At 39.3% G+C, this 18,102-nt stretch overlaps 2 protein-coding genes across 2 annotated transcripts; both read left to right on the plus strand.

Annotated features, from left to right (window-relative positions):
* The first annotated feature begins 3,141 nt into the window (after positions 1-3,141).
* LOC144211706 (uncharacterized) lies at positions 3,142-4,721 on the plus strand. Its single transcript, XM_077739132.1, has 4 exons — positions 3,142-3,235; positions 3,313-3,394; positions 3,473-3,628; positions 4,356-4,721. Exons 1-4 carry the CDS (start codon positions 3,190-3,192, stop codon positions 4,516-4,518), a joined length of 447 nt encoding a protein of 148 aa, XP_077595258.1. The 5' UTR covers positions 3,142-3,189; the 3' UTR covers positions 4,519-4,721.
* A 52-nt stretch (positions 4,722-4,773) lies between these two features.
* Positions 4,774-17,313, plus strand: LOC144211813 (transient receptor potential cation channel subfamily M member 4-like). Its single transcript, XM_077739280.1, has 28 exons — positions 4,774-5,199; positions 6,334-6,395; positions 6,467-6,644; positions 6,793-6,973; positions 7,515-7,684; positions 7,856-8,033; positions 8,616-8,680; positions 8,772-9,005; positions 9,910-10,012; positions 10,197-10,318; positions 10,383-10,664; positions 10,779-10,880; positions 11,041-11,169; positions 11,252-11,381; positions 11,455-11,600; positions 11,687-11,799; positions 12,105-12,224; positions 12,322-12,374; positions 12,438-12,676; positions 13,064-13,179; positions 13,793-13,925; positions 14,004-14,178; positions 14,417-14,582; positions 14,658-14,839; positions 14,913-15,045; positions 15,142-15,214; positions 15,690-15,786; positions 15,859-17,313. Exons 1-28 carry the CDS (start codon positions 5,137-5,139, stop codon positions 15,888-15,890), a joined length of 3,777 nt encoding a protein of 1,258 aa, XP_077595406.1. The 5' UTR covers positions 4,774-5,136; the 3' UTR covers positions 15,891-17,313.
* The last annotated feature ends 789 nt before the right edge of the window (positions 17,314-18,102 follow it).

The following is an 18,102-nucleotide window of genomic DNA, read 5'->3' on the forward strand; positions in this document are numbered from 1 at the left end:
TAATATAAAGAATAATGCTCAGAAAATATTCCATTCTAGATGGGTTGCCATAGTGTTTTACTTCTGAGCATATTATTCTCACAGTTATGAGTTTGGGGTTTGAATCTATGTGAAAATTGATTGACTGGTAACCAGTCTGGCATTCCCAGTGCCTCACTACTGGTCTCAATGTGCCAGCTTCCGCCAGGTGACGCTATTCTCGCAAAATGGGGTAATGGTTCCACAGTTTCAGGACCAGTTTAGGGCACACCTGTGAATGCTTTTGCCCAAAACTGATAAATTGAAATTATCATAGTTCAAGTAGTAAAATTAGTTGTTTAGTAATATAAATTAATAGTTAAGTTTTAACTTGTCCAAATAGAATCTAAATCTAAAAATTAGATGTAAAACTATCAAATCTAAAACTATAAAATATACACGAGTAATATTTCTTAAATATTGGATGATATCAAATCATATCAAAAAAAGTATTGAATGACACAAATGGAAAAAAACAAAGTGTGAGGAATAAAACTTTTCCATGACTCCAAATATTAAAGGTCATTATCAAAAGCTTCCTGGTGACATGGGGATGTTTACACGTGTCCTCAAGAAGGTACCCTGAGACCTCTTAAAATTGCCAAGAAACCTGTGAGAAGATAATAAATGGGAATGACAGGTTTTCCTGGCAGGATGCTCACTCCTGTGCCCAGTGGGCAAAAGGAAGCAGAGCCAAGAGGCTCTCCAATGTCCAACTGGTGGCTGCAGTCACACAACAACAGGATGTGCACTACGTCAGGAAGAAATGGGAAAAAGGGGAAGCCGGGTCCCCTCCAACTGCTCTCAATGTATATTTATTGCACATGAACTCCACACTTGAGAAAGGCTATCAACAAGTCAAAGTTAAAAAGAGAAGGATGACCCTTGGGCACCTTTGAAACAAAGATTGTCACGGATATATGAGTTAGTCTAAAATACTTCTAAATTTGATTTATTGGGACATTGTCACCAACTGCCCTAACACAGAGGATGCTGTAAATCATATACCAACCCAACTGACCAAAGGAAAAATTTCAGACTTGAATTAACCTGTGTTATGTAACAATGCTATTTGACTTTGTGGCTATATCTTATAGTGCAATCGCCCCCTGAGCAATTTAATAGCTAGGAAGGTGGTGTGCACACTGCATTAGTGGGTCACAAGGTCAACTAGACGGGACACATACATTGACTCCTATGGAAGATTTAAAATCGTGCTTCAACTAATCCTAATATGCGTTATAGATATATAATGTATATGATTTAATTGAATGTGAGAGTATGCAAGAGTAAACATTCTCAGACCATCACCTTTCAACATGGACTATAAAATATTTGTAATTATTAATTATTATTTGATCCAGACACATAAAGGTGATGTTGAAAATTTATTTTTGTTGGCCACACAGAATCACATGCCGGGCCGAATGTGGTCCCCGGGCTACAAATTTGACAACCTTGAATAAAGAGAAAATATATATATATATTTTTTTTTTAACAACTGTGGTTTATCAGATATTTGACTAACCATCCAAGCATGAGGAGAACATGCCAACTTTAGATGGACAAATTAGATGGATGAGCATTAATTATGTATCCAACTCTGTACTATTAATGGAACTCAGAACCTGTCATTGATCTGCAGGCTATTGTTGGTGGGAATGTAGGTCAGTGGCCAAACTTGAAAACATGCTTAGGCTACATAGGCTACATTAAGTGGAAATGTCAAAAGAATTTCCTGCTTTTTTTATGATGCATTGTGCATTTCTCATTACGTCTTTACACTTGATTTCTGGGTGGGAACATCCCAAAATTCTAGACTGACCTGACTGAACTCAATAGATTGCAACATAAATGGATCTTGTCAAATGTGGGGAAATTGGTTATTTCGCGGGATAGCTAAGGTTCATAGGTTGGTGAGCTGAGAAGGTTTGCTCTCTTTAAGCACGTACTCCTTTTCCCTTGCACCAATGTGTCAGTGTGTGTCGAATGGGAAATGAGAGTGTTCATAACAATCTGACGTGCCCCTTCTTGATCACGCTTTAGTTTAATATTGTGCCTCGTGATGGTGTGATGACTCAGTGCAGTGACGACACACAGAACAGATGCTACACAGTGGAGTTAAACAATAGATCCCAGAAGGGAAGTTGTGCACTAGAGAGATGAAAAGAGGGGGAGAGAAAATTACGGTGGTAATTGGAAACTGCTGGACAACTTCCAATTTAATAAAATGAGAGAAAGAATTTCAGGTATTGTATGGATGGATATTAGCTGATTAGAATTTGACACTTTAAGCTATTTATTTATTTTTTGTGAGCCTATCATTCACATCATACTGCTAAATTCCTACAAAATGACTGCCAAGATGTTTTTTTTTCTGTCCAAAACCACAGTTTGGCATGAGTTTGAGTAACTGAATTAAATATAGACAGTGAAATGAGCGATATCTCGAGCAAGTTTCTCAAAACATGATCTATTCTGAAAAAACATGTCTGTATAATAGAAGGCCTGCTACTACGTACATTACGTTACAGCAGGAAACTCTCTGTAATGCAATAAATTTCAGGTTTGACCAAACAGTTTGGGTTCAAGAGGTTGTTTTTCTTCACACTATGTGTAGGGGATCAGTGGGAGCGGAGGACATTTCAGGAATAAACATGCTGATGGCAAATGTGACTCAAGGGGAAAAGCCACAGGAAAAATGGGGCGATAAAGAAAAGCCAGCAGGAGAATCAGCGTTATTTTGAGCCCGTCTGCACTTCCTGCAGGTGATGGAAAAGAAAGAAAGATTTGTGGAACAATTGCGCAGCAGCAAGTGGACCGAGAGTGGCGGGATGGAGGAGGATGTGGAGGAAAAGGGGGGTGGGGGAGGTGGGGTGTAAGTGGGGGGTGAAGGCTTTAAATTCAATGTAAACATCAAACAAGGTACAAGGTCACTTATCATCACATGTCTTAGCTTCTACTGAAAAGGTTGCTGACAATAAGTCATGCAATAAATTAGCATATAACCCCCCCGAATGTCAAAGCATTACCAGCATGGGAGTTGATCTGGGGTTACCGTGACTACACTCCAGACACACCCCCTCACCATATAAAAGGTCCGAAGGGCCGAAAGTTTGAGAAGTTCCAACTTGACAATCACAAAGAGACAACAACAACACATCTGGATTGATGGTTTACTCCAAAAGTAGCAGCGGATTTTCTGATTTTCTTGGTGGTAAGCTTTATCCCGATGTCAATGTTTGGAGATTTTTTTCTCCAGCATCACTTTATTGGAGTGTTTCTCTACTACAGAGCAGTGCGGTATGGAGATAGCTGTTCTGTTGCTTCTAATTGCACCTTTGACTACTGCTTTACCACTCACACCCGCTCTCAGGTAAATGAAAACACACAAACATGCTTGATAGGCGTAATGATATTTGGCTCTAATTGGTACCTGGTTCTGTCTGAGCAGCAGGTCAGACAAAGATATCTCCATCGCAGTGGACACGGTTGAAGGATCAGGCTTGGAAAAGTCAGAGGAGGCTCAGAAGCGGCATGTTCCATTTCTGAAGATTGTGCCTTTTCGCCCAAGAGAACTTCACCTAGACGTGGAGGCAATCAAACGCAGGTATATCATTCAAAAAGACAGGATGCAATTTGTTTTTGGTACTATTGTTGGGTCATTTAGTAACTGACCTTAATGTTACAGAGTTTATATTTTGGGGGAAATTAAGTACTGTAGTACTTTTTTCCAAAGTATTTCTGAGTGCTGAGGATACAAAGTATTTATATTTTTTATTTCAGAACAATTTACAATGAATTTGTTATGGTATATTTTGGGGCATTTCTCCATCAGGGAATCATTGGAGTAGAATAACAATTTTCCTAAATTTAAAAGCCTTGTTAATATTTCAACTCTGCATTTAAATTTAGGAAATAATTATTCACTTTTGAGCAAGTAGAAAGCCTCATAGTTCTTTTTTCCTCCAAGCACAAAAATATATCCTAGTACTGTACTAGTCTTATATCATCATTAGAGTTGCTGTATTGCAAACACCATATTTACGGCTATATGCAACAAGCCATTTCATGTTTTGCCCACATGTAGGAGAAATCACATTAAAAAAATGTGTCACTTTAGTTTATTCAGATTAATTTCTAAACACACTATATTGCACATTCTTTTTAACAGCACAAATTTGGTGTTACTTGCACCCTGCTCATGTTTTTCCTTCAGATATTTTTTCACAGTCATTAGTCCAATCTGTTTGAACTGGGATGGCTTGCTGTGATATTTTTTTTTAATTACTATTTATTTGACTTATATTTACTCATGTATTTTCTAATTTTCACAGCTTAAGCCCAAGACTCCTCCGTCTAAGACGTGCACCCAAGGGTGGGTGCAAACTGGGAACTTGCCATGTCCAAAACTTGGCCAACACTTTATACCACATCAGCAAAACGAGTGGAAAAGACAAATCCCATAAGGCGAACGACTCCCAGGGTTACGGCAGATAAAACTCACATTGGATGAAAGCCATCACAAACTCCTCCGCTATGTTCCAAATATTTTTGTTCTTCTCACTGACTGGTACTTGATTCTTATGTATGCTTTTTTTGCCACTGTATTTTAGTCATGCTTCCAAAGAAATTATATATTATTTAAATGTATTTACAGTAATATATTTATGTTCTAATTAAAGTCATGTCAACATAAATGCTTCCAGTGTCATGTGTGCTTGTACAAAGTGAAGCAATGTGATATTTTTAGTCTTTGGGCACGGGTGTTCTTGCTGTTTTATATCTTTTGGCTGCATTTAGCATTGAAAGTTTGATCTTAGACACTCTTTGGAGAGTGCTTAGGATAGGAACCATAACTAAAGTCTTAAATCCGGGACCAGGTGCGACATTTGTGTGTCTGTGGGTGGTTTTGGGGGGAGGCAGTGTCCTCCATTTGCTTCTTTTCACCACACCCTTACCTGTAGGCTTCGCTTTTTCTGCACCTTTCTTGCAACCTGCTGCTTAGACTAAGAAACTGCAATGACATCGGAAGGGGAAATAGTTAGTGCATAATGGTAAGGAAAAAAAACGAGCATATTGTTTTTCCTGTCATCTGCTTCTGAGGAAAAAAACACTATGAGAGACGCCGGAGACACGGCAGACGCCGGACACAAAAACAGCAAATCTGAGAAAGACCAGGTGAGAGGAAAAACTTTTTGGTAGTATTGTTGTGAGAGAAGTAGAAGTTGTGAAAGTTTCCTTACCCAAAGTGAGTCATCATGACGCGCTCCCACGCTTCTGCTACCCTCATGTGATGATCTAACTTATATAGTTAAGGCTCTCTTATCAAAGATTGGGGAAAGTTCGTTGCAAATGCTTCCATTCGGTCAGAGAGATGCGATTTGACTCCTTTGCGTTGTAATCGGGATTATGGTGCAATTAAAACCATTTGGGCGGGCGTTAGCAGATAGTGTATGTGCTAGCATAACAGTCGGAACTTGCAAGGAACAAAGATGTTTTGAGGATGAAATGACACGATTTAAATGGACTACAGTTGTAAAATTAATGAAAATGTTGACACCGTGTCCATCAACTTGTCAAATTTGAGCGTTAGAGTGCTGGACTGTACACAAAGTGGCTACGGTCCATGTTGCTTTTACAGACTAGTTGCGCCACAAGAATGTATTGTTGTCGCTCGGTTGATCTTGACGGAACAACTAAATGGAACGTGGCCTTCTGTGTACAACTAGTCTGAGCATGTTGAAATATGTCAAAAATATTTTCTTGATTAATAATGATTATAGAATAATAGCAGTTATAAAAATAACCAAACCTATAATAAAATATTATTATTTAATTATAATCACATAGCAAATAGCAATTTGCATTGCCCTGCACATCACTGTGTGTTTTTTCCACTCACATCATATTACTCATACATACCCTTTAGTCTACATACCTGCAGAAATACACACTTTGCTATGTTTGCAGGAGCCCCAACTTATACAGTGTGAGACACTGGCCATTGTCCACATTATTGACATTTTTTTCCTGCTAAAAATAGGTGCATTTTTCTGTTTATAAATATTTTAATTCTCACCCATATCATGCCTTCACATTCTCTCTGCATACTCACACTGGGCCAAACTGCAGTTCCTTGCCATAAGTCACAGGCTAGTGTTTGAATGCTGCATGCCTCACTAGTGTAATAGCAACTACTTTCTATCATCTAAAACCAATATGGCAAAGTTTGCGCTCCCATCCCTATTCCATCTCAGAATTTAATGTTTGCTCACAGTCTAAATCCTAAATCTTGTTGAATTTATTTTCCAGAGCTGGATCCCCAAAATCTTCAAGAAAAGAATTTGTACCACATTTGTGGAAGATTCTCTCAGGTACCCTGAAGTTGACATTGGTGCCTCTTCACATTATTTTATTGACATTTAATTTCCCCCATTTCCCTTAGTAATGGTGCTTTATGCCAATGTGGAGGGACAAGAGACACCCATGCCTCTGTGGCTCTCGGCGACTATTTCAGCACGGCTATTGTCAATCACTGGGCCAGTTCCCAGCACTCTTCAGAATACCCCACCGATGCCTTCGGAGAATTGCAGTTCGCAGGCGCCAGCAAGAGGCACAGCTATGTGGGTTATTTTTCAATCACTCTCATTAACAATTAATCTCCCATTTGACAATTGGTACATTTTACAAATTATTTTTTGAGCTATAGTACACAGAACTGGCACTAGAAAACCAATGCACTAATCATGAATCTCCCTCCCTATGGTTCAGTTCTTACGGCTGTCATGGGACACACAGCCGGTGATGGTGTATACTTTAATGACGGCCCACTGGGGTCTGCCCGCTCCCAACTTGGTGGTGTCCGTAGTGGGCGGCGAGGGCAGGACCAAAGTGAAGACGTGGGTGCGGGAAGTCCTCAGGCAGGGTCTGGTCAAGGCCTCTCAAAGCACAGGTAAAAATATTCTGCAAACAAAGGAAGCAAGGGACCCCAGTAGATTTATGACTCATCGCTCAGTGTTTTTTTTCTTTCTGAAGTATTTTGAAACGATCGCGTGAATACTTGTAGCACATGGAAAAACAAAGTAGTGGTGGTCATAAACTGAGGGGGTCCTTTGGGGTGTTAACCTAAATTTGGAATGACAATGGGCCTTTGCTTTCCTGAGTGGTTGGCCAATTGCAGGTGGCACGGAGTGTTCTTCCATCATCTGAGGTCATCTTTGTCAGCTTTTCTCACGAAGTGCTGCAGTTCAAAGGAAAGATAGCAACTGCCTGGCACACGATTTAAAAAAAGAAAAAAAAATGTAATCAAACAAATGTCACGTGGGCTTATTTTTTTGTCCAAGTTACCAGACCTATTCTCAAGGACTGACAAATACTATGGTTTGGGTAAAAAATCTAAAATTTATCAAAACAAAAATTCCATGCCACGTATCGACCTCAATATTGTTGAATTATTGATCGTTCAGTCAATAAATAATGTCTTGTCCTTTTAGGAGCTTGGATTTTGACGGCAGGCTTACGCGAAGGGGTTGGCCGGTGCGTCGGCGAGGCGGTGAGGGATCACGCTACTGCGGCTTCGTCCCTTTCCCTCAACAAGGTGGTGGCCGTGGGCGTTGCTCCATGGGGCCTCGTACACAACCGGGAGCAACTGGTCAATCCACAGGTTGTCCTCACACAATAATGCGTCACAAAGACATTTGCCAAACAAGCTGTTAAATAACACAGATGTGCTAACAATTTATATCTGTCTCAAGATCTACTTAACAAAAGTTTCTTAACCTTTAAATCAAAGAAAACCTGTCATGGACCTTTCCCTTGATTCTTCTTATTGTAGGGCAGTTTTCCTGCCAGGTATTATGCCCACAACACAACCCGGGATTCGTGCTGCCTGGATAACAACTACCAGGCATTCCTAATGGTGGATGACGGCAGCATGGGACGGAGAGGTGGTGAGACGGGCTTCAGGGCCAAACTGGAGGACTACATCTCCCACCAGCGCACAGGCATTTGGGGTAACAGCTTTGTTTGAATTGGAACCCATTGTGTGGGCCGCTTTTTATATCCAGTCCGTGAACTGAAGGTCAGCTGCCTCCATTGTCTAACACTTCCCGTGTTGTTATTATTGCGAGTATTTTTGAAGTATTACTGCTAGAATTAAAAGAAAGTAGTCATCTCCCTTCCTGATGCTTTCTTATGAAGCTGTTTTTTTGATTCCTGGACTGAAGGCGGATGATGATCCTTTGGTATCCAATAGCCGACAGCTGTTGCATGCCCCAGCGTGCATCTGACATGTTGCTCTTCAACATGTAAAGTCAAGCAATGTCGTCACAAAAAGACTGATTTTAATCCTTGCTTGTGTAGGCTTTAAACTTAATTTATGTATAGATATTTTTTTACATCTGCTATCCAGAGTTTAAATTGGATTCTGTAGACTTTTTATATTTGTGATAGGATGTAAATATTTGTATTAGATTTTTAAAAAATCTTCCCATTGGGCAAATCCAATTTTCTATGCATATATAATAATGCATGCACATGTATTCATATGCTCAGAATATTCCTACAATCCTACTGTGTTGATTTGCTATTTTAAGGCAGCGGAAGTATCGACATCCCAGTTCTCTGCATGCTGGTCTCGGGAGATGCCACTCTACTGGAGGTGAACTTTTGTTAAAACTCTATTGTCATTCATTAGCTTGAGTAAACCAAGCACACTCACAAAAATGGGCCCTATTTCCTTTTTGTTCCAGAGAGTTGATCTATCCTTAAAGACTTCCATGCCCTGGTTAGTGCTGGCAGGCTCAGGAGGCATGGCCGACTTTTTGAGTGACATCTTGAAGAACTTGTCGTCAGTGCCGGTCGCTCCGTCTTCCGGCGAGGGCGATGGTGACGCAGGCCCCAGCGTAGATCTGAAAGACAGAGTGGCCGAACGGGTTCGCAAATATTTTCCCTCTGAAGTCGAGACGGACAAACTTGTCGAGCATGTAAGTTGTTGTCACACCTGTGTGCATTTTTGATAAGTGGAAAGTAGGGCAGTGCAGTTGTAAGGGTGTGACCTGGGGTGAGCATATTACTGTGACACAATGCATACACATTTTTCATTCTGTTCAATTGAGCATTTACATTGTCAACAATAAGCATGTGACCTTCTTTTTTCTCTAGTTTTATTTCTTGAAAAATATGTATATATCCTGTAAAGTTTAGTCTTTTTGATTGATTATAAATTAAACATGTTTATAAAATCAAGTAATTCTGAATTATATCTTAGAATAGTTGTGAATAAGATGTAGAAAATGATCATAAATATTAGTTAGCTTATTAAAATTTCAAAAAATTGAACCAAATCAAGTATTTGAATACTAAAATAAAATATTTTGTCATTCACAGCAAGCTCATCCATCCATTTTTAAATTATAATATAGCACATGACCACCCTTGGTTTCACCCTATAGGCAGAGGCCTTCTTATAATATATTATCTGAGAGTTTTGCTTGACCTTTCTTTGAATGCCAACGGGCTCAAAATTCCATCCGAGCACAGACAGGATATTTCATAACACTTGGCAAGATGCCAAGCTGCAATTTGCCATGGACATACATACCCGTAAGACGTCCCTCGACAGTTGACACAATAGCCTCCTCTTTTTATTGTGTGATGTGTGTGTTAAAAGTCAAACACTAACAGCATCATGTTACATAATACATACCTATGTCATACTGTAATTATTATTTATCATATTGCAAAGTAAGGTCACCTTCACAGCTATGTGAAAATAGTATAATTATACAACATTGACTTCACACAAGAGAAGCACTGACCTGTGATATTGTGCATGGCATTTAAAAAAATTAACAAATATTATTCTTTTTTCCCTTTGGACCTCTCTAGGCTTTGAGCATCTACCAAAACAAAGACTTGATCACCATCTATCATGGTGAGCAGGAGGGTCCAAATGACTTTGACACAGTACTTCTCAAAGCCCTGGTGGGAGGTATGTATAGTAGAAATATCTAATCCGCATTAACTCACCAGCTGCCATTGATGGTGATAGATGTCCAATACATTTGAATTGGGAAGGCTTTTCCTGGTCAGATTTGGCATTTATCGTGGTAAATGGCACGAACATTTTTCATTCACTGCCGTTTCGGATCTCTTATCTAAATGTGACTTTTTAGCATCCAAGCAACGCGCTTCAGTGGACCACAGCCCATATAACGAAGAGCTGAAGCTGGCAGTCACGTGGAACAGAGTGGACATCGCCAAAAGTGAACTCTTCAATGGAGACATCCAGTGGAGGGTGAGTTGGGATATACACGCTTAAAAAAGTCTCAAACCTTAAAATCGCTTTAATGATGGAACAGTACGAAGACCTTGAGGACTCCATGACCGACGCTCTGGTGAATGACAAACCTCAGTTTGTCCGGCTCTTCACCGAGAATGGCCTAAATATCCTGGACTACTTGACTTATGGAAGATTGGAAAGCCTCTACCAATCAGTCCCTGCCGGGACACTTCTCTACCAGCTCCTTCAGCGCCGTCTGATGGAAAGACTTGGTACTCCAACGCATCTCCAGGGTTCTCCGAGCAAAAGTTCAACTGAGAAAATACAAAGTGGACCAGTAACTGAGCTCAGCCTTTTTGAGGTAATACATACTTGTAAAATGCCCTATATTTCCTTTTCTTCTTTCTATTTTGCGTTTAGTTATAATCTTTATAGTTTTCTTTGTTTCAATGTATGTGTTTTCAATTCTCCACAGGTGTCAAGAGTGCTAGAACTGTTAATGGGTGATGTTTGCCAACCGTTCTATTATTCACCATTAGATTTGGAACAGATTACCTCCAAGAGACGGGCAATGAGGGTATGATTAAATTATGTCACTACTACTTTCACACTGTATTATCTACATGTCGTTATCATTGATAGTTTTTATCGCTTTTTCCCCTTTTATTGGGAACATCTCAGGCAGGACTTGTCATTTTGTCAAAATTCTTCCACCCACTTGTTTTGTCTCTCTCCAGCGTGCCAGTAAGCTGCTTCGTGGCGACTGTTTGTATCGGGAGAATCGCTGCCTTTTCCCTTGGGCTTCACTCTTCATCTGGGCCGTCCTCCAGAACCGCAGCGAGATGGCCACTTTCTTCTGGGAAATGGTAACTTTGCCAATGGAGTACAGAGCTTTTAAAAACAGGCACAGTGTTTAATTTAATAGGACTTTCCTATCTTTCTCTCCAGGCTGGTGAGTCGGTGTTGAGTGCACTGAGTGGGTGCAAGATACTAAGAGAACTTTCCAAACTGGAAGCGGAGACGGAAACCAAACTCTCAATGAAAGAACTGGCTCAGAAATTTGAGAATTTAGCTCATGGTAAGATAGAAAATCTACTGGACTCCATTTGAAATCTTTTTTGTAAGAATTGTTTCTTCTCATTGAATTTCAGATATCTTCAGTTCTTGTTACCGTAGCAACGAGAGTCGCTCCTTCACTCTGTTGATCCGCAAATCCCCCGTGTGGGGTGGCACCACCTGCCTCCGGATGGGAATGGGTGCAGATGCGCGTCTTTTCTTCAGCCACGATGGCGTACAGGTGCTTGGCTTGGTTTCCATGCGGCTCACTTTCAAATGACTAGTATTATTTGGCTTGTAGTTGAACAGAAACTCTCGTCCCCACAGTCTCTGTTGTCCCAAATCTGGTGGGGTGATATGAAGAGAAATACGGAAGTGTGGAAACTTGTGCTCACCTTTTTCTGCCCAGTCCTCTGCTACACTAACTTGATTTCCTTTAGGTAATTCACTCGTCTTTTGTTTCCATCCTATTTAATAGCCCCAGAAAATTCAAAAAGGAATACTAAGCCCATATTATTCTATATGTATACTATCTTTGTTAGTCATACTAGCCAAAAAATACACAAAGAGGGGGAAAAAAATGAATCACATTTTTGAATAGAATTTTAGGAGAACAATACACTATGTAACATATCAACAGGTCTTTAGGTAAGTACCAAATCCAGTCTTTATTTTCAACATCATTTGTGAACAACAAAAAAGGCTAAAATGTCACCCTCTTTATTTACACCACGTCTCTTGTCAGGACACCAGAAGACCAACAGCAGGAAAGCAGGGATGTAAAACCCAATGAGGACGTCACAGGCCGAGACAATGACAGCCTATATGGGACCACTGTCTTCTCCTTCTCTGACATTAAGCATATGTAATATTACACAGTGACTACCGCCAGTTTCTCACTGGGTTTTGCTCATTTATATATGAAAATAGACATTAAAATCATGTTATGTTTGCATTACTAGTGAAGCAGATTCACAAGGAGCGTACACACCCTGCAGGACAGCTACATTCAGAGGTGAATTACTACTTAAAAATACTTTCCACATCAGGCAATATTTTCATTTTTTTTTCTTTCCAGGAGTACCTCCAACTCCGAAACGTCCCGAATGGCCGTTCATCGTGTCGAGATGGCGTCAGTTCTGGTTCGCGCCAGTGACGTCCTTTTTGGGCAACGTGCTCATGTACTTTCTCTTTCTGCTGCTTTTCGCCTACGTACTGTTGGTGGATTTCAAGCCTCCGCCTCCCGCAGGGCCCGCCATAACAGAGCTGGTGCTTTATTTCTGGGTCTTCACCATTGTGTGCGAGGAGATACGAGAGGTAATTGCGGAAAGTAGGGATTTGTATATGTCTGAGGTGTTCGTAATCCCTCTTTCTATGCCAATTCATTTTAACTGGGTGGCCTGACAGTTTTTAATGGATTGGTGCTTTATGTCACTTATTTGTGAAGTTTTTCCTACAATTGTTTGTGGCAAGGCTTAATTCATAATAGCACAGAGTTTAGGAGTTCTTTGCAATAATACAAAAGTTATCCCACATGAAAAGTTTAGGTGAAAGAGTTGAACACTTACATACAAAAGTATTACTCATTACTATATCAACTGCCAATGACGGTGATAGAAGGAAAATCAATTTTACTACTGCTACTGTATGAAAATCAACAATAACTTGCCTTTGGCTGATTTCTATTTTTTTCTTTTCCCCTAGACATTTTTCTCAGGTACAATGACTTTACGCCAGAGGGTCAGGGTGTACATTCAGGATGTATGGAACAAGTGTGATCTCACTGCCATCATACTCTTCATCATCGGACTAATTTGCAGGTAATAATTGTATAATTTAATAATATAGTAAGTTGGGCCACCACTGAGTTTCCCATGGGGTTTTTTTTTAGCCAAGCAACATTCTTTATAATGGAAAAAGTCTTGCACCAATTGTAATTAAACACACCCACTTATTACGAGGACAGATGAGAACATAATCATACTTGGCCTTCTTTTATTTTGGCATGGCTTTTTCATACTAATCCCTGGGGGTGGGACTGTTATGAAATGTTAAATGGTGCAGAGGGTGGGACTGTTATGAAATGTTAAATGGTGCAGAAGGGATTTTATGCCATTCTTTTTCAATTGAATATGAACAACAACAACAAACAATAGATGTGTCAAGCACACATGTTGGTGATGTTCACTGCATTGGCATTTTAATATGGCAGGTTGTTTGTGTATTCATTTTTCCACTAAGATAATAAGATACAAAAAAATAGACTCCTTGTTAAAATGTATTAATCTTTAATCATTTCCAACAGTTATTGATCATAGGTAAATCTTAGGGATTGGAAAAATCTCCCTGCAAATCTGTTTCTCATGCTTTTAAAAGTGAAGCACAAGGAGGCGCCATGAACATCCTTTCTATAGGATTCTACGTATGTTGCAGGATGTTCAGCAGTTCCTACGAGTTCGGCCGAGACATTATGTGCGTGGACTACATGGTCTTCACACTCCGCCTCATTCACATCTTTGCCATTCACAAACAACTAGGACCTAAAATCATCATCGTTGGGAAGATGGTGAGAAATCGTATCAAAGCACATGTAGAAACTTCTAAGTCACTTTTGCTAAATTTTCCCAATATTCTTGTTCTTCAGATGAAGGATGTCTTCTTCTTCCTCTTCTTCCTGGGGGTCTGGCTAATGGCATATGGGGTAGCCAACCAGGCTTTGTTGTATTCCTACGACCCCCGACTTGACCGCATCTTCCGGCGGGTTTTTTACAGGCCATACTTGCATATTTTTGGACAGATCCCAGTTGAAGAGATGGACGGTATGCTCATATCTTTAATTTGTTTGCCGTTTACTTAAAACCTTCATTTTGCAAATATAAAAATGGAGTTATGTTTAAAGGGACACACAATAACAACCTTCAACTTAAACTATTTAAAAATGGAACATTTGGTGACCTCTAAAAATGGTGAAAATAGTATAATGAGACTAATATAAGAGTATATCCATCCATTTGTGTATCTTCTCTGACAACTATTGTCTTTATACTTTATTCCCAGTGGGGAAAGACTGGGATATGCCTTGCACCGATAACGTGACCCTAATCGACGGCGGCGCAGAGCCATGTCGAGTTATGTACAGCAATTGGCTGGTGGTAATCCTGTTGGTCGTTTATCTGTTGGTCACCAACATCCTGCTTATTAATCTTCTCATTGCAATGTTCAGGTGAGCACCTCTGCCTTGTTTTCTCACAAATTCACGTTAAGATTCCCCATTATACATCTCTGTTTGTCTTTGCAGTTACACCTTCAACGAGGTGCAAGCCAACAGCGACATTTACTGGAAATTCCAACGCTACAACCTCATTGTGCAGTACCACTCGCGGCCCTCCTTGGCCCCGCCGTTCATTATCCTGTCGCACATCAACCTCTTCATCAAAAGGAACATTCGTAAAGTCTCCTCGGTCAAGATTCACCATTTTGGTTAGTGCGTTCTCATGTTGTTTAAACCCTCGCGCAGTCCGGTGAATGAGCTTTGCTCTTTGCGTCCCGTCAGTGTTGAAATTAAAAGGCAAGGCGGCAAACAGGCTGATGACGTGGGAAACCATACAGAAAGAGGACTTTGTGACCGCTCAGAGCACTATTCAGAAAAGCACAGACTCAGAGAGGCTTAAGCGAATGTCTGCCAAGTAAGTAGAGAGAACCTTTTGTATTGTTACAATCATTTTATTGAAATAACGCCACGATTCTGGGATGAAAATGGAGAAAAATGAATTATTTCCTAGGGTGGATGGTGTCATAAAACATCTGACTGAAAGCAGAGACTTTGACCATAGGCTCAGGACTTTGGAAAATGAGGTAAAATTAAAATTGAAAATTTATTTTTTACCGCTCTTGTGTTCTTCCTCAGATTGTTATGCTATTTACCAGTTCAGTTTGTTATTTTAAAAAAATGTCCTCCTCTTCCAGCTGCACCCATACTTGCATGTGTACTGTCATTTCAGAGAAAGTGTTTGTTTTTGTGTTCCACCGTGACGCAGTTTCTCAGTTCGCTTCCCCTTGGGGTTTTTCGGACGTGTAATTAATTGTTTTACTGCAAAGGTGTGACGGATAAATTAACATGCTTCATCACCGTAGCATTTTTTTTTTAATCACCCAAGTTCAATTATACTGAAATCCAGAAATAGTTTGGCAGGACAGTTGAATGCTGTGTTCTCAAAAGAGAGAAGCCATTGATGTTTTGGCTGAAAAGAAAGGATGATTATCAGTTTTCATAAATATTGTTTACATATATAAATGGGATAACGTATTGAAATTAATTTCTGCCCCACAGATGGAGTACTGCTCCAGCGCCCTCAGCTGGATTGTCGATACTTTAGCCCAAGGCAGCTCTTTCAAACCTCCTCGACCTCCTCCCCCAACGCTTCGAGGTAAAATTGGTAGTTACTACTTTTATTACTAGACTTTTTCTTTTTTGACACTTTCTTTTTTCTTCATCCCAGACTCCTTTATCCCTTCCTCATCTGGCTCATGATGAAACTTTAGACATAATAAGATTGGACTGTTGCCGTGCTTACCAAATGCCGTGGCATTATATGAGTGGTATGAGTAGAAGAAGGAACAGCAGCCATGTTGTTTCAATATTGAGGGGAGTACTTTTAAATATTTTGAAGTGCAATTTTTGCCATTTATATGCCAAACTGTATTTATAGTCGACCACTGGATACTATATGATATATTTAACACTGTGACTATGGTGTGACACTGGAGTGGGGCCAAGTTTATTGCATGTTATTTCTCATTTTATGCTTAATGTGTGCTTTTTGTCACTTTATTTTGTTGATAGGTTAAAAGGCTTCTTTATAATACAGTTTTATAATAAATATATAAGAATTTACAGGTCTTTTTTTTCAATCCATAACATGCTGTGAAAGGCATCAAGAAATCATCCATTCAAAATAATTTGATTTCTTTTCCTGTCAATGACACGGTAACACAGATGTTTCCGTGAGCAGAAAAAGGGTTATATAATATAGTGAAAATGGCATCCAAAGAGCCATTTACAAATTCCTCTGCAACCCACATATGCCTCACCTAGCACTAATTACAGGTATTTACAAATCATTTTCACACTTGCCCATGTGATCAACCTTTCAAAGGACAAAAGTCGACTGTATGACATGGCTAAATGCTGCTAGGCAATATGGAACGCCCCCTTGAATGTAAACTATACTGTCACAGTAACACACTTTTCCAGATGGGTTATCTGATCTCTCAACAGAATGGAAAATTAATCCTCTATGACCTACAAATATATGTCATTTAACCTATATCTTGGGCTGTCCCACTTACAATTGTAGAATCTTCTATTCCTCACAATTGCAGTGCACAAGTAAGAAAGTGTTTCTGCATCTGATGAATTTAGTTCATTCTAGTTCTTTTAAAATGTACTATTATTTAACTTCTGAAGGTCTGATGTTTCTCTCTAGTGGCCAGTTAAGTACTCAAGAAATTGTGTCTTAATAATTTTAATTATATACAGACATGCATGAGTTTTTTAATGAACATTAGGTTGCTTCATCTTCTGAATGACCATGAATTAAAGCAATTTCAATGCTGCAACCTGCTCTGTGAGATTATACATGATGTAGTTGTTATAATTATATGTACAATGCACATGCATCCATGTGTATTAAATAATGTTACTGAAGCCAAATTGTCCTCCAAATTTTGACATCACCCATTTAATTGCACTTTATTTTGAATGAAAATCTTTTTTAATTTCTCCGGAACACAAAGCTACTGGTTTGCATACCATAGTTGATGTGTTGACAGTAATGCTGATGGACAAATAGACACTTGACTTGTAGTGATGAGCTTTATTGTCAATGTGTTTGACAGACATGACCACCTGCTATGATACTTCCCTGATGAGTAAAATAAACATTTGATTCACAGCCAACTAACTACAAATATCTTTGGCATGATATCAGTAGAGAATGACAAAAGGGTGCTTATAACATATGTTATGCAATAGAGATACTATAGAAAATGCATCTGTCATTCATTTGTAGGCTTCAGACCAGTGACTGACAGCTAATGAGGGGAGAAATACTTCAATTATTATTTTTCAAATGTAATTATTTCTTTTGAAGCAGTTTGATCCATCAAACACTGTCATTCAGTGTTTGCTGGTTCACATGGCAAATAAATTTAAAAAAAATAAACAGCAAGTGCTTAAAAAGAAGTGGGGCCAAGTAAATTTAATAAACCACACAACTGTTTCTCATTCATAGCACAAATAAATATAAAGGAAGAATACTAGTTTAATGGTAAAACCTCATGTACAAAGTCACATCTTTCCAATGAATAAATACATTATAATTCATTACTTTTTGGAAATAGAAATTCTGAAGTAAATCAAGAACTTAACTACCATTCTCAAATAACATTGTTGGGCCTTGTTTTAATCCCGAGGGTATCATTTTGCTTCTTGGGCCTCATTTAACTAAGGAACTTAAAAGAGTAGTCTTGTGTTTAACACGGTCGATTGCACTAGAATGGTCGCCGGCTTTAGTGGGATTTCATTCTTGTTTATGTGGGATAATGTGGCCTTTCACCTAAAGGGAAGCAGAGAATACCAACTTCCTTTATTGTGGTTGAAAAGTCTTTGTTGTCACTATTGTGGACCACCCAACCGTAACCAGTCATATAAGTGTTTACTTTTTATCTAAGCATCTAAGCAT

Source organism: Stigmatopora nigra, chromosome 18 (assembly GCF_051989575.1).
Source record: "Stigmatopora nigra isolate UIUO_SnigA chromosome 18, RoL_Snig_1.1, whole genome shotgun sequence".
Classification (NCBI taxonomy): domain Eukaryota; kingdom Metazoa; phylum Chordata; class Actinopteri; order Syngnathiformes; family Syngnathidae; genus Stigmatopora; species Stigmatopora nigra.

Excerpts from the sequence above, each read along its gene's own strand:
- LOC144211706 (XM_077739132.1), top strand. The coding sequence starts at position 3,190 with ATGGTTTACTCCAAAAGTAGCAGCGGATTTTCTGATTTTCTTGGTG. Across the intron at positions 3,395-3,472 it reads CCACTCACACCCGCTCTCAG|CAGGTCAGACAAAGATATCT; the intron begins GTAAATGAAAAC and ends CTGTCTGAGCAG. Across the intron at positions 3,629-4,355 it reads GTGGAGGCAATCAAACGCAG|CTTAAGCCCAAGACTCCTCC; the intron begins GTATATCATTCA and ends TAATTTTCACAG.
- LOC144211813 (XM_077739280.1), top strand. The coding sequence starts at position 5,137 with ATGAGAGACGCCGGAGACACGGCAGACGCCGGACACAAAAACAGCAAA. Across the intron at positions 7,685-7,855 it reads AGCAACTGGTCAATCCACAG|GGCAGTTTTCCTGCCAGGTA; the intron begins GTTGTCCTCACA and ends TTCTTATTGTAG. Across the intron at positions 8,034-8,615 it reads CCAGCGCACAGGCATTTGGG|GCAGCGGAAGTATCGACATC; the intron begins GTAACAGCTTTG and ends TGCTATTTTAAG.